This window comes from Heliconius melpomene, chromosome 12, assembly GCF_056956725.1.
Source record: "Heliconius melpomene rosina isolate 202511_hmr_F chromosome 12, ASM5695672v1, whole genome shotgun sequence".
Taxonomy (NCBI): Eukaryota; Metazoa; Arthropoda; class Insecta; order Lepidoptera; family Nymphalidae; genus Heliconius; species Heliconius melpomene.
Window position 1 is genome coordinate 10,733,761 of NC_140400.1, and position 15,700 is coordinate 10,749,460.

At 31.4% G+C, this 15,700-nt stretch overlaps 2 protein-coding genes across 3 annotated transcripts; both read right to left on the minus strand.

The window, feature by feature from the left end:
• Nucleotides 1-348: 348 nt before the first annotated feature.
• Nucleotides 349-8,715, minus strand: LOC146533827 (protein Loquacious-like). Of its 2 annotated transcripts, none has more exons than XM_085194420.1 (8): nucleotides 8,366-8,715; nucleotides 6,994-7,182; nucleotides 6,487-6,640; nucleotides 6,109-6,226; nucleotides 5,744-5,877; nucleotides 5,247-5,407; nucleotides 4,025-4,159; nucleotides 349-3,095 (listed from the first exon to the last, which is right to left on the minus strand). In XM_085194420.1, exons 1-8 carry the CDS (start codon nucleotides 8,366-8,368, stop codon nucleotides 2,847-2,849), a joined length of 1,143 nt encoding a protein of 380 aa, XP_085050546.1. In that variant the 5' UTR covers nucleotides 8,369-8,715; the 3' UTR covers nucleotides 349-2,846. The 2 variants fall into 2 exon arrangements, with proteins under 2 accessions (XP_085050546.1, XP_085050547.1); XM_085194421.1 differs by having other exon boundaries at nucleotides 5,744-5,874; nucleotides 8,366-8,578.
• Nucleotides 8,716-9,006: 291 nt separating this feature from the next.
• Nucleotides 9,007-14,551, minus strand: LOC146533828 (uncharacterized). Its single transcript, XM_085194329.1, has 5 exons — nucleotides 13,708-14,551; nucleotides 10,366-10,593; nucleotides 10,213-10,281; nucleotides 9,854-9,943; nucleotides 9,007-9,066 (listed from the first exon to the last, which is right to left on the minus strand). Exons 1-5 carry the CDS (start codon nucleotides 14,482-14,484, stop codon nucleotides 9,007-9,009), a joined length of 1,224 nt encoding a protein of 407 aa, XP_085050455.1. The 5' UTR covers nucleotides 14,485-14,551.
• Between the last annotated feature and the right edge of the window lie 1,149 nt (nucleotides 14,552-15,700).

Here is a 15,700-nt window from a genome sequence, read left to right on the forward strand (position 1 = left end):
TTTAATTTAATTATATTTATACCAAATTTCAAGAAATTATAATCACAGATATGTTTAAGTAAGTATATCTAAAATTTTACACATCACAAACACTATTATTAAAATTTTAACTAAAAATTACTCGTGAAGTCATGTGTAATCAAGTATCAGTAAATTGTGTGCACATTATTAATTATCATCAACATTTTTTTTACATGATTTACTTTGGTTGAAAATCTATTATTCTCAAGTATTGTATTTCTGAAAATTTTAACTCAATCAGAAATGAAAAATTTAAATGAAATAATAAATATTTACAAACTTTAATGTTTAGCTACCACAAGTCAGGATTAAAAAAAACAATGTATGTATAAGCAACACCAAACTTTATTGTAGTTAGAGCAGAAACAACGCATAGCAAAAAATTATTATTAACTTTAATTACATTTATAGACTAAAAGCGAGGGATAAAATTTTCACTACAGTGACAGTATCTACGACATTATATTATTACAATTACAATTAAAGTAAAACCAAGACTGACTAAACATAAAAGTATAACAAGTGGGTTCGATGCCTCGATGGTCGGACATATTAACTTTATTTAGTTGGTCTTGGTTGAACAGAACTCCATTCCTTTACTCCAATTAGTCTTTTCTAAGTTGAACAGTGCGACGTCGTATGGGACACCATTCAATTTAAAAGAAACTCGGCGAGCGCCGCGCCCGCCGGCGGTCGACGACCCCGGCGCCGCCACGCCCGAAGAAATTGTTACAACCTCTATACTTTGCATTAAAATAATGCCCATTTTCACAGGCAAGGGATCCTAATACCGCAACCATTTAATTCCAGTGATATATTCACTCTGACGCCTCTGAAGTTCTCAGCTTCCCTGCAAAGTTTTCCATCGTGTTGCAAAAAGAAAACCTGTACGATCACTGGCGAATACAAACAACCGCTGCCGGCAAAGGTGGCAGTCCGTCAACAAGACACCAGCTGAGAAATGTTTCCGTTTAATGCTCAGCATGTCGACACTGAGGTGAGTCGTATCAACTAAAACATCATGACTCCATTATAATATATAATAATAATACATTAATAGCTAATATTTTGGGTAAGTAGGTAATAAATTCACTTTAATATAATGCAAAAACATGCCTAAATAATGCTGAATATTAAACTGGAAATTTATAGTCCACACGTTTTTTTTTATTATTTTTCATTTATTTTTTTATTTTTTTTTTATTTTTTTATTATTATTGAGTAATTTCCACGCTGGGAAAATTACACTAATTCTATGCAAAGTATAGCTTGTATTTATTATATGACCACTCCATACTTTGTTTCTTTATGTTTACGGGCTATGTTATTTAATCTCGCACATTAGCAGTCATAGTACAAAGCTAAAATTAAATAGAATACATTTAAATTTGTAAAAAAAAACATGCAAGGAAAAGTTAGAGTGCTTAAATTTGAATATAAATATTGAGGCAATAACCACATAATATTAACTCAGAATAAAAAGCTTTCAATTTGTAATTCTGCAACTGAGAGACTGCATGTAACATTTGTCACTCAAGTCCCTACGCAATGAAAAAAAATGTTCCCCAGGGAAAGAAAACATCATAGCTGTTAAAAATTGTACTATAGTTATATTAAAATTAAAAAGTTCCGGCCACTAACTAGTTAATTGTCGTAAAACATTTTATAAGTTCAATTCTTCAACATTTACAAATATGTAGAAAAAAATAATTTTATATATTTTTAAATGTATTTTCGATCTTAATTTATATTAAAAAAAATGTAAACATCTTGTATAATAAAACTATTGAAGTAGTAAGGTAGTATTGAAAATAATATAAATTTAAAAAAAAAACAGACTTCAAACAGTAAGCTGAATTGAAGAGTACTATTAACTTTAATCAGAACCTAATCAAATGTTCATGAAATTACTCTTGAAGTATGTCCTTTCCAATAAAAAAAGAATCATTGAAATCGAATGGCGTGTTATTGAGTTAATCGTCCATTTGTCGCGCACATAATTAATTAAAATTTAAGACTTATATAATTTTTTACTATGGGTAAAAAAAAATCATCAAAATCGGTTCACCCAGTCAAAAGTTCTGGGGCAACAATCATAAAAAAATACAATCAAATTAGTAACCTCTTACTAGTAGTCAGTTAAAAAATTAATGTTATGCCTCACTTATATATCAATCTATTTTTTATTTTTGAAATTCATCTGTGTATGTGATTGTCACCCTGCCAGTCCAAAACCGGTGCACCAATTTAAATAAAAATTGGTATGTATATCAGAATAAGCATCGAAAATAAAATTGGACCCGGTAGGCGCTGCAATCGATGTAAACTCTAATAGATCAACTAAACTATTAAAAATTGGATATATTATGTTTATGAGAACACTTTAGCCCGGACCGGACAATGTCTCCTAGGCCTGCTAGTATATACACACATAAAAAAAGAGATTCACAATCGAGATGTAATATCAAAAACCAAAGTATTAAACTGCAAATATGCCAGATACACAGCATAGCCCGAAGCGAGTGGCATTGCGCCAATACACATTGTATTTGAAGTGGTTACAGAGCGACAACCGGCGACATCAACCACTGTGCCGCGACGGTCTATACTAGAATTCATTGAATAAAACATCAGTGGCCATACATTTAAATTGAGTTACATGGTCGGCTACAGGTGATAAATTGCCACTATATTAGAATTAAATATGATAAATACAATATTATATATGAATAACGTTAACACGGCAGGCTTTATCGCGTGTAGTCGACGATGTTGCATAGACGGTCACAAGACGTGTTCAATTGATGTCGCGAGTTAGTGAGATTTCACTTTTTTGTCATGATTTTTAGATATTCGAGAGCATTTTGGGCGGCAGACGATTGGGCGTCCTTGCTTGTGAGACCTGAGCCATAGCATACTGCTACTGGTAGAGTGGACAGCTGCACGAGGCACTGACAGCGACCTGTCATGGACTTCTCTTCAATATCCACATATGTTACTTCAAATGATTGTTCTGAAGCAATCTCTTGCAGGAACTGCACGAAATTGAAATCCTTGTTGTTCAATGGGGTTACCTGTAATGTGATATTTTTTGTTTTTATATCTGGTTTATAAATTTAGTAAAACAAATTATACATATACTACTAACACAAACATGCTACTTACAAACAAATCATGCAACTATACACCACTGTACAATATTAGAATATTCCCATGCCCTATATTAGAATATTTATTTTATCAAAATACATTGTGTAATATGCACATAAATAAATATACAGGTGTAACGCTATCGACGGGTCAATGGTTGTCTATAGGTAGAGGCTGAGTTTTAGTTGTTCGGCAGATATTTGAGAATTTGTGATGTTTTGTACTATTTTAAAGAATCGACTTATAAATCTGGAAATGACAAGGAAACAAAAATCATTTTTAAAAAAGCTATTGTTTTTTAAAAACTTTTAAGGGCTGTAGCAAAAAAAAATACTGGCGATTTTTTCCAGATGTAATTTTAAAAACTACTAGTATTAGTATAGAATGTTCTCTAAAGGTTTCATTGGTGCAGCTCAATGACAAAATGTTAAAAAATGTAATCAAATCATGAAACAGTAAAAAAAAATTTTAATTATCATAATTTGTTACATTTAGTAGAAGTCCAATTAACCAATATACATGTATATTCGGAATATATTATATATTCCGAATTTGTCCGAATTTATTTTTTAATTCTCAGTTCTAAATTGTTAGACCAAGTGATTTGGAAATGTAAACCGATATTACATCCATATGTTGGAGGTCAAAAGCAGATGGACGCAACTTTAAATGTATTTAGCTCTGTATTGGACGTTTAAACGATACTAGAACATATAATCAATAATAAATCAAATGACATCAAACTACATATACCTGGTTGATAATCCATGTAACTGAGGGCCAGATAATGGAGTCTCCACTGTATCTAGACAATCATCAGACAGACACACATGCATACAATATTAAATCATACCTGCAACTTGGCCAGGTTGGGCCCCACTGACTGTTTCAAATGTTTGTGGAACTGCGACACCTTGTGGCTGTGACTGGTTGTCAGTGTTGATATTTTACTATCTTTCAGGTCGGCGTACCGAGCCGCAACACCGCCCTAGAATATAAAACGTTACCTTTTTTATACAATGAATATAAAATATGTTGTTTAGTATTGCCAGATCTTAGCTAGTAAATATATGATGTTCATGTATGTTTTCTTAAGATTTACAAGAGGAATTTTGGTTGGCCTTATTAGTAAAACAATATTACAAAACGATATTACAATCAATATTACAAAATAGACTAAAAATAAATTATAATTGAATATATAGTAAAATATATCTGGCAGCACTAAGAGCTTGACCCGAAGATAGTAAAATACCTAGCCAAGTGGTATCAACTTTATGGAAGAGCAACACAAGACCCACTAACAAAACTGTGAGTCACAGATAAATAAATTTATTTGTAAATGAAATAAGAAAATTTTATACTCTATTTACTCGACTTCCAATTAATGTCACGGAACAAAAATGTAGTGCTAAGATTGTATCGCCTTAAGACTAAGTTAAGCTTATTAGCATTGGCAAATGATTATATAAATAAGAAAAGGTAAATGAGATTGCTTGTCTGAGTTACTAGGACACTGGTCTAGATAAATAATTTAAATTAAAATAATGATTTTAAGTAACTTAATCTGAAAACTTTTCTAATTAATAAAAAAATCTTACATGGAAATAGTAATATAATATATATATTGTTAGCATACTCATCATGTGAATGTGGGTAGATTTAGGTGAAAAAGACAATAAAAGCAGCAGAACAGTGTCAAACGGTAAGTTGCTTGTAGGCGGAAACCCTGATTGGAAGGTATCTAGTGTGTAGTGTTGTTATTGAGTGATACATGTCCCTTATTGTAATTACGTGGAACCTCTATCCGAGTAAGTTAAAAACATATAGATGGTATATATTTTTATCGTGTTATTTTAAAAATGTTAACCACTTCTGATTTCCAACAATATATATATATTTTTATTTGTTTTACTCTGCATCTGATATATATTTTCATTTCTTCATTCTAGTAAGAAAACAAAGTGCTGAGTTACTGAACTTACAATGTCTCGAAAATTAACCGCAAACGAAGTGTCAAATGGATTGTGTTAACACTAGTAGGTCTAAACTTTAAAAAAAAAAAACAATGTTACCTCTTCTTCATTTTGGAATGCTTCAGGTGGGTTGTCTTGCAAAGCCTGCCACATTTTGTATGCAGCTTGACGTTTGGCAAGCTTCTTGGACTTGCCAGTGCCGACCTCGCGACGTTTGAGCAGTGTGCACACAATCGTAAATTGACGTTCATGAGGCAGACCTATAATTTTTTGTACACATATTTTAGTGTTATTAAAATATACTAAAAAACAATGTATGAAAAATTTTATATTTACAATGATATAAATGTTGATATTAATGAGTTTAAAGCCTTTTTTATGCCATCGCCTATTTATCTATAATATTTAGGTTTACTTATTTAGTCATCCACTAAATTGAAATTTCTAACATTATGATAACATACATTTATATATTTTTATTTTTTTGACATTTATTTTTATCAAAATAATATAATTAATGTGACCCTTGTATTCTCTAAATTACAAATAAGTTAATACTAATAAGTAAATAATTAATAAATAACTTATAAACTCACGTCTAGCAACATTATCATCGTTTTCAGCATGATACAAAGGGGGTGGCCAGAAACGAGACATGCACAACTCTTGCAGCCATCCCACTGGGTTCCCCATCAGCTTGTCTTCAAACGATGAAACTACAGTGCCACTGCTTTAATATGAAAATTTGTTTAATTACTAAGTTTTGTATGGTAATTTTTTTCCAGCTTCATACTTTATCCCCTCATAAAACAGAGTTGGCAGAGACAACCTAGTGTTAAGACATTCCGGTATAGACTGAGACAACACCATGCTTTGTTTTCTTACCAGGAAAAAGATATGAAAATATTTCTTATATATTTATTAAAAAAAAAAGTAGAAAATATATATAGTAAATACTCACGTTTCTGGTACTGTTCCATTAGTTGATTGATCGGCTGGAGCGTTTCCGGTCAATTTATCTAGCAATGCTTTAGCAGCTGAATGTTTCGCTTCCTTCTTTGATCTTCCAGTGCCCATTGCTGCAAATTAAAAAATATTAAATGTACTATCAGATATATTTTTTTCTACCTGACATATGCTATATGTAGTATGTCTGTTCGTTCAGTAACATTTTTTTAAAATTAATTACTCATAAAGTATAGTTTATTAAGCTAAATTTTTAATTGAAATGACAAGACACTATTTTAGGTTCATGCCTTCCTTAGTGGAGTAAATATAAGACTGGACTTTTAAATAATCACATCTCCTTTTTTCTACTACATTAGACACAAATACTTACATACTAAATCAGCAACTGTGACACGGTAACGGAAGGTAGGCTCGTGTATCATGCCTTCAATTTGAACCAGTTCATACTTGGGTACTGTACCGCGCCTGGCAAGAAGCTCCTGCAGTACCGACACTGGTGTCTTCATTGGAAGGGATTCCATTTCCTAAACACAAATTTTATGTTAAAACATTGTATTGTATATATTTATTGTATTATATGTTTATATAATATTGAAATCCTTGTTTTAAGATGTAATCTATATCCCTAACTGTAGCTGCTATATACATAACTTTCTTTGCCTAATTTTTGAGACTGTGGTTTAGGTGATGAAACTCTACTCCATGCTTTATCCAGCAAAGCATGGAAAAGATAATGTGTTAAGAATTACACATAAATAGTATAGTATACTTTGGCAATTCATTTAAATAATAGCTTTTTGGTACATAGCAGCAAAGCATTGATGTTTCTTCATTATATATTCTAGTCCCCTAATTATTAGCAAAATTGTTACTCTACCCTCTTGGCCGCTTCATCAAGTGGCAGACGCTCTAAATTATTTTGAGGTTTAGGTCTGTTCTGGTAGCGACGACGAGGACCATGAGGTCCATGTTCCCCATCTGGTCCAGCTCCATGTACAGGCATACCATGGACGACCCCTGGTACACCACCATGGACAACAGGGTGAGGGTGTACTACTCCATCCATCTGTATGCAAAATAATGAAATGTTAATAAGAAGTTACTCTTTTTATCTTCACTCCTCTATGAACTTTCGAGTTATGTCTTGGCAACTAGCCCATGCAAGAACAAGCAGTCATGAGAATTTGAGCATGAGTATGCGGTGTGAATATGACGTTGATAAAGTAATTGTGTGAAAATTCTCACACTTCAAAGTCACAAGCATAATATAAGTGATAATAAAATCTAAAACAGTATTTCAATTTATGAAAATAATTAAACATGTATTATGTTTAGCCAAATATATATAGTTTTTAAAATTTAATATAATATTTTGCTATTAAATTTGTATGTATTTAGATTATAAAACTACTACTTAATTTTTCTAATGTAACTATCATTAGCCGTGCCAATCTTGTCATGGTCACTACTAAATTAAAAATAAAATATATAATGCAGTGTTTATGTTTTTATTGAATAATAACAGACAAATAAAGAAGTATATAAAAAATATTATAATACCCAAAATTCTCCTGTACCTATTAACTACATCTATGATATACATTATTATCAACTATATATTGCAAATATATAACTATATATTCTCAAATATAAATTTTGTAGAAGCATAAATGATACAATTTACTAATTGATAATATGATGTAAAAGAAAATGTATAATTTGATAATGTTTAAGTGAGATTCATAAAACTAATTCAATATTTTTATTTATATGTCATACGTTTTAAATATATATATATATCAAAGATATTATTGTCTATTTATAAATGTCGCTAAAATACAATCTTCTAAAGTAAGAGGTTATACCCGGTGATAATCGATAACATCCATCATTTCGCCGGCTAAAATGAACCGTAGGTTGTAATTATTCCGCAAATTATAGGATATAGGTATATTTATAAAGAGTTATTTATGTTTACATACATAGGAAGACAAGTTGTAGTATAATTTGAACGAATAAAAGCGATATGCAAAAAGTAAAACGTGCGATTTACAATTTGTATGACATGGCGCTCGGCCATTAAGAGTACTCGGTATAGTTCTTCAAGATGGCTACATCTATACCGGTGCTATTTTAGTTATTTATAGACTTAACATTAACTTATAAAGAAAATAATTTCTAAAGATAATACAGTTATATGTTTAGTATTACTATTTTCGGCTCGAATGAATATATTAAACTGAACTTACCATCTTTTGCAATCTCTTCTCCGTGCAATGTTCTACAGAACCCAAAACTTACAGATTGTGATTAGTGTAGATAAAATTTTAATAATAAATAATTTAAAACCTTATAAATACGAACAAAAGGTAACACCGCTACACCGAAGAATTGAATCCAATTGGCAAATGGCAATTTCCATCGATAAAGTTGCCAACTTCATAAGATTACGAAAGTAGAATACACATACAGAATACAATATTTTTCATTATGGCAATATTTTTAATATTATTTTTAATTTTATGTATAAATATAAACGATAAATAGAAAAACATTAATCCTTAATAATGTACTCAAGTAGATATTGATATACTAAAAACTGTAACGGCTCTTATAACTATTTACTTACAATTTTAAAAGAAACAGAAATGCAAATTTCTCAATGTAACTTAATTAAACCACAATATCGTCTGTGTACAATTTTTTATTTTTATGATTTTTTCAAAAAATCACCAAGCATTCCTTTTTTAGTCGGTTATTAATTTAAGTTATCGATATTAGTTTTAACATCTTCATCGGTGCTCCAAATAAATATTTTCTTATTTATTTATTTTAAATGTAGTTTTTTTTAAGTTTAGTTTAGATTAAAGTTTCAGCAAAGACGATCCATTTATTCTCGCTTATCAAATTGTACTAATATAATCAAGTACATCGTCGCGGATGCCAGCATCTAAAATTAGAAATGTAATATTATTATTTCATTATTTATATAAATTATTGTATTTATTTAGTAGCGGCCAGTCGTAGCGCAGAGGCACAAAGTGTGACTGTAAACACGACTGGTTGTGGGTTCGATCCTCACTCGAGGAAATGAAATATTTATTTAAATTTATATTTCCATTTCTTCGCTCTGGCGTCGAGGTCGTCACTCAATACACAATATATATAAAATGGGGAACGCAGATTCTTAATAGGTATTAGGTTCCCTCTACCTACTCTGTTGAATGTTAATTTTTATTTTTTAAATTTATTATTTATTTTAAATTTTTTATTTCATTTATTGTTATTTCACATATCTATCGGGTAGGCCGTAGTACGCGCGCACGATAAATGTGATTTCCGGTATAAAGAACCTCTATGTTACAGTGAAAGTCTCATAAAAATCGGTTCAGAGATTAGCTCGGACTAACAGAAAGAAAGACAAAATGTATGTTTGTTTTTGGTTCAGTATGCTGTAAATAACTATATGCGATTGAAAAACTACAGTTATTTTGAAATTACATACAGACACCTAAATTTTATGTATGCCTATGTATAGGTATTAGGTATTTTGTAAAACAAAACCTGCGTTAAAAATTAGACTTAGAAAATCTAGTTATTTTTGTTATTATAATTTTTATTTGAAATTTTCTTTTTAGTATCTATTTTATAGCATAAAAAAACAAGCCTTTTTTAAAAATGATAAGAAAAATGAAACAGCAGTATTAAGTATTTCAAATATAAATCTTGTCCCTTACATTGTAAATTAAGGTAGCGTCCAAAGGAAAATATTCGTATACTGTCATTTCTATTTTCTGATAGAAAATGAGTGATGAAAAATGTTGTATCTGCAAAATATAAACATAACTTTAAATATACTGAAGTACAGTTTAATAGGTAATTGTAATGTAATCATGTGGATGAGAAACATACTCATGTCAGATTTTGTATAAGTATATAAAAGAAGGATATTTTCAAGACTTTACGCAACCTGAGTTCACCAGCTACAGGCTAAAATTAGAGTATAAGAATTCTAGCTATCTCAACAAAACCAATAAATTCTTAAAGATAAGCAAAAATACTTTACACTATTTACTACGTATTTTATATATCCTACCTCCATTAACCAATGCACATCCTTTTTTTCAGTTGGAATTACATGTAGAGCTTGTCCGATTCTCGCTGCCTGTAAAAATACCGTTGTTATGTAAGAGCAGAAATAAATAATTATTATTTTCTAATTTCATAGTGGCTTCAGAAACATATTGACCTCGTACTTCAGTGAGCTTCCAGCGTGGGCCAATGTATATATTTTTAACAATTGATAAAATATCCAAATAGAGCAATTTATAACTTCATGGGTTGACATATATTGAGCGATAGCTATTCCGTGATATATTATATGTGCTTCACTTACTATCGAATGAAAGCACTGTAAGGTGGAAGCTAGAATAGGGCCTTGAAAAATTTCATTTATATACGTCTTTATTTCGAAGGCTTTAACCCTTAATCAAACAAACTTTATTTTTCGAGTAATTTGAAATCTGGTCACGGCTTTTAGGTAAGTGGGTGCCGTAGATTTCGAAAAACAACTCCTTTTTTTTATAAAAAGGGGGGAAATGGGGGTTTTGCAGTGGGAAATTATTTCCCAGTATCCGGTATTTCAAAGCAAAATATAATTAAGTGGGAAATTATTTCCCATTATCCGGAATAGCTCTCAACTTTTGATATATTTTTACTACAAGTTCTATACATGTAAGTTGCTGCTACTTTACTTGTTTCTTTTTTGTCTTATATAATAAAATTGAAAAAAATACTGTAATATGAGTGAATAAAGTTATAAAATGAAACAACAACGTTAGGAATGATATATAGTTTTAATATAAACTGAAACTTAATTACTAAGAAAAATAATATTATTGAGGTGGAACAGTGTGAAAGGTTTTGAAGCAATTTTTAGCACACAAAGCTACTCCACAGGCGGAACATTGTATTTTTGTTCTCTGTTCTTTCTGTTTGGTACTGCAAAAGCGACACCTTTTGTAAGTATTAGTCTCTTCTGGCAAGTGTATGCCCACATTCAATAAACGAATTTCGTCTGGCACGCCAAACCTACCCCCTTTCTTATCTTTTTTAAAAAGTACACCTGTTTGTGCTTTACCTTTCCGTGTTGTGTGATTATCTATTAGGGCACGTGCTAAGCGTAACCTAAATTCTCGGTGTCCGTGAAGGGTCGCAACATGTGTATAGTTGTAGGTAATATGTGCATTTATTATGGATGCATCGAACAAAAAAAAGAAAAGTCTCATCCAGTATTTTCGTGATTTACGGCTTATTGGATACGATGATCTAAAATGATCGAATAAATCAACTCCACCCATGCTAAGTGTATACGAAGCAATTGCTTTCGGGCAAAGAATGTCTGCTCTAGAACCATCCTTTTGGGTCCTCTTTACAAGCATTGTATCTAGTGGCTGATGGGCTGTCGTAAGTATAGCGACTTCTTTCGTATCAAGCCATTTAATGGCTGTGATTGGCTCTGCAGTAACAGCTGCAAACTGATGTTTTTCCAATCGCAATGGTTTTGGTTGCTTTTTCTTTATTATATCAGGTAGATCTTTTCTATTGCATCTGACTGTCCCTACTGCATAAATCTTTTTATCATAAAGATCTTCCATAAGATTACAACTTGTAAAAAAGTTATCAAATGCGACTAAAGTATTTTTTGGTACACTACTGCAGAGTTTCATGACAACATTGTATCCTAATCCTTCATTTTCCGTGCTGTCGCCTTTTCCAGTATAAACTTCAAATTGGTAGAAGTACCCGGTTTTTGCATCGCACCTTGCCCAGACTTTAAATCCTCTCTTGATGGGCTTTTTCGGCATATATTGCTTTAACGAACTTCGACCTTTAAACTTCACCATACATTCATCAATTGATTGTACTTCAGAATTAAATGCTTCTCTCTGATAAACCTTGTTCAGTTCTGTGAGGAGGGGTCTCAGTTTATATAATTTGTCGTATTCAGAAGAGCCTCTTGGTGGTTCCATTTCATTATCATTTAAGTGGAGATTTTCCGTAATTTTTTTAAATCTTGTGATTGGGAAAACCTGGGCAATTTCCTTGTTGTAATAAAAAGGATCTGAAGACCAGTACAGTTCCATGTCCGGCAGAGGATTTAAGCCCATGAGGATTAAAACTCCTAGATACGCCTTAATATCTTGTTGAGTTACTGGTTGCCAATTGTTGCTATTTTTCTGATATGCGTATCTATTTGTTTGTTCCACAATTATAACAATCAGTTCATCAGGAAAAAGCCGTTCAAAAATACTTAGTGGTGAAGTTTTGTGCGTGTCATTCGCCTTGGGTTTAAAACGTTTTTCAAAAACGGGAATATCATGGGTTTCGGATTTTGTCTCCCATACTCTTGGCTTAGAACGATCTCTGCGTATTTCGTTGTTAGTTTCAGTCTGTTCATCATCTGCCAAAAACTCTTCCATGGGAACGTCAATGACATTTATTAAGTCTTGCTGAACTTCAAATGCGTGAATGTCTTGAAGTTGTATATTACATTCGTCATTTTCTGTATCTAAGTAAGTTAGCAAAGGACTGTCTGTTGTTGGTGAGTTTGTGATATGAGATGTTTCTCCTAAGGCTGTCAGTAAGGCATCCGTTGAAATCTGTTGGGCTTGTATAGTAGGCGTTTCTTGTTTATCTTCATTCGATTCGAAGCCGAAGATATATTCAAGACGTTGTTCAATTAGGTTATCGTCAAGCTGATTGAGGTAAGTATCGGATGGAGAATGAATGCTATTGACATAGCATGAGTCATCTTCAGAATCTGAGGCTGATAAATCAGACAAGTTGTCTAAATTTTGCACCACCTCTTCCAATTTTTTCTTTGTTAGAACTTTTTGTAACTTTTTAGCGTCCATATTTAAATATCTAAAACAAATAAAAGGAAGTCTAAACTAACTTGGTAGTCTGAGCAGTACAAATAGTTCTAAAATATAATAGTTATAAAAATCAAGTGAGAAATCACTCAATCGCAGTCATAACTCTCGAGAAAGCTCCATATATGAGTTACTCGCTGACAATGTTGTGTAAGTTAGATAAAATTATAAGTAACTATACCTGTTTAGGTACTTATATAGTGCAACAGACAAATTATTTATTGTATATATAGAAATTGGTATTTTTCAAATGCAGGAACAAACAATGGGAAATAATTTCCCACATAATTAAACCTAAGAAAATACAACAAATATCAATGCTGCGAGCCCAAAAACCGTAAGAAACATTCAGAAAACAAATCTAGTTTACAATATTATTGTGTTTATGCACTTACCAGATTTTTTTTCTTCAAAAACTTTTAAATCTTCCGTTTGAACCGGTTTTTTCACAAAATATTTCAAACTGTGTTTTTGACATTGACATACAATGACAGTTCGCGCCTTAAGACAAAATGTTGCAAATTAATAAAATTAAAAAATTCTGTACGATTATTTTTCCCTAAGGTTGGTACTGATTAGAGTTGCCAAAAACGAAATAAAACAAAAAAATTACAGTAGTGGCATGTGGGAAATAATTTCCCAATATTTGATTAAGGGTTAACGTATGCCAATTCCATCTGACGCAAGGTAATACATTTCGCTCTCACCTCCACAACTTCACTGATGGATTCATTATTTCTTTTTGCTATTTCCTCACAAAGTTCTTTGATATTCGTCAAAATGGCGACGACCATCATCACAAAAGCGTAATATAAAGCTAGTGTTATAAATTGTATAGTTTGCGGTAATATAAATGTGATTGTAACAAGTACCATCTTCCACAAACTATTTTCACGCGTAAAATTTACACAAACTTGCGTTACAGTAAGGATGAAAAGACTGACTATTGTCATAATTTTTACTTGAAAGTGTAGACGGCGGAGATTTTTTTTATTTTTTCCGTTATTAGGTAAGCTGAGCCATGTACTAATTAGCATATTTAACACTTTTACGTACTTAGTGCGATTCAAAAAAGAACAACAGTAGGCCACAACACAAAAAAAAGCAAAATTAATAAGTTCGAGAATATAATTCATTTGAGTCATTATTGCCTCGGTCATTGAAATAGTTTCAGGGGACTGTAACACTCCCTGTATATGCAGAGCTAAGAAAGACAATATTATCAGAACTAGGGATACTCCGCACAGTGAATTAATATATACGGATCTACGCTTTATTTTGTATATATTTTTTGTCTTATCAAATTTTACACTGTATGGAAACAATCCTAGTAATGAAGTTATTAAGTATAAGGGTTGGATAATCTCTGACATGTGTATTAACATGTTCGCTTGTGAGTTGAAAATGAAATATTTCTTAAAAGCCTTGAACATTTTTTTTTTAAATTGCGATATTTATATGAAAAAAATGACTTGCGTGAAAGCTTCTCGCCACTTAAAATGCTATAATTCAAATGGTTGTGCAAGTACATTAGAATATTGCCACGTTATCTAACAGCGAAATTATCGTCATAAAATCAAATATTCATTTTTACCCTTGTCTAAAGACACTGTATAGCAATTAAAATTGTGTTGGTATTGTTGTTATTATAAGCTTTCATATATTCTTTATACGACGTTTCGTGATTTCTTTTCGTTTTAGATTTATTATTAATACATGAAAAGCGATAGGACGATACGTTAATTTATTTGCTATAATATATAGTATTATATATGTAACTGTGAACTTTCAACTTACTTAAATAAAATCTATTTCCAAAAAGAAATGCAGAAAGAAGAAAACGTAAATTATCTTTTTGAAAGGTGTCATTTTATAAGTCAAAATAAATTAAGGTCTAAAGTTTTATAAAAAATGTGAAAAGAGAACAAAAATTTTGTAAAATTTAAGTAAAACATACAAAAAAAATGTTTTCTAAATTTTTGTCGAACACTGTACTGAACGCGAAATATCACATTAGGCCTTACTTGACACGGCGTTCCCTACACAGGTTATCCAGTTCAAGTCGATTTACGAAGTGTGGTTATAGCACATGTCCTGCTGGAATGAAAGTAACGATTTGTGGAGCTGGAGGATGCACGGGTTAATGAAGCTTCATCTTTTTACATGAAGAAATAGTTTTCCAACGACTATTTTCGTTTACACATGTGTTTGCGTAACGGATCCACAGCTACAGTATGGTCGACTAGTCGTGGCCGCTCTAAAGGGAGCAGTATGGCTGCTCAGATTTAATTTTAGGATTCGCATTTAATTTTAGGATTCGATTTTACGCATTTAGCACTCGGGACATAAACTGTCCCGAGTGCACAATGCGTAAAATTTCAGAAAACCTAACTTCCTATTGTACCAACGCATTAATATGAGAATTGAGTACATTTACAATTTAAAAAATTTAAATATATAAAGCGCACCTAATAAGATTTTCTTCTGTAAAACATATTTTCTTGTAAATCTAATGAAAAAGATTCTGATAGTGCACGAATGTCAGGATATTTCCTAATATATAAGAATTTAATTTACAGTTTCAGTTTTTTATATCGAGTTACTTATTTATTTGAATTAACTAAGTACTTATATATACTCGTATTGCTA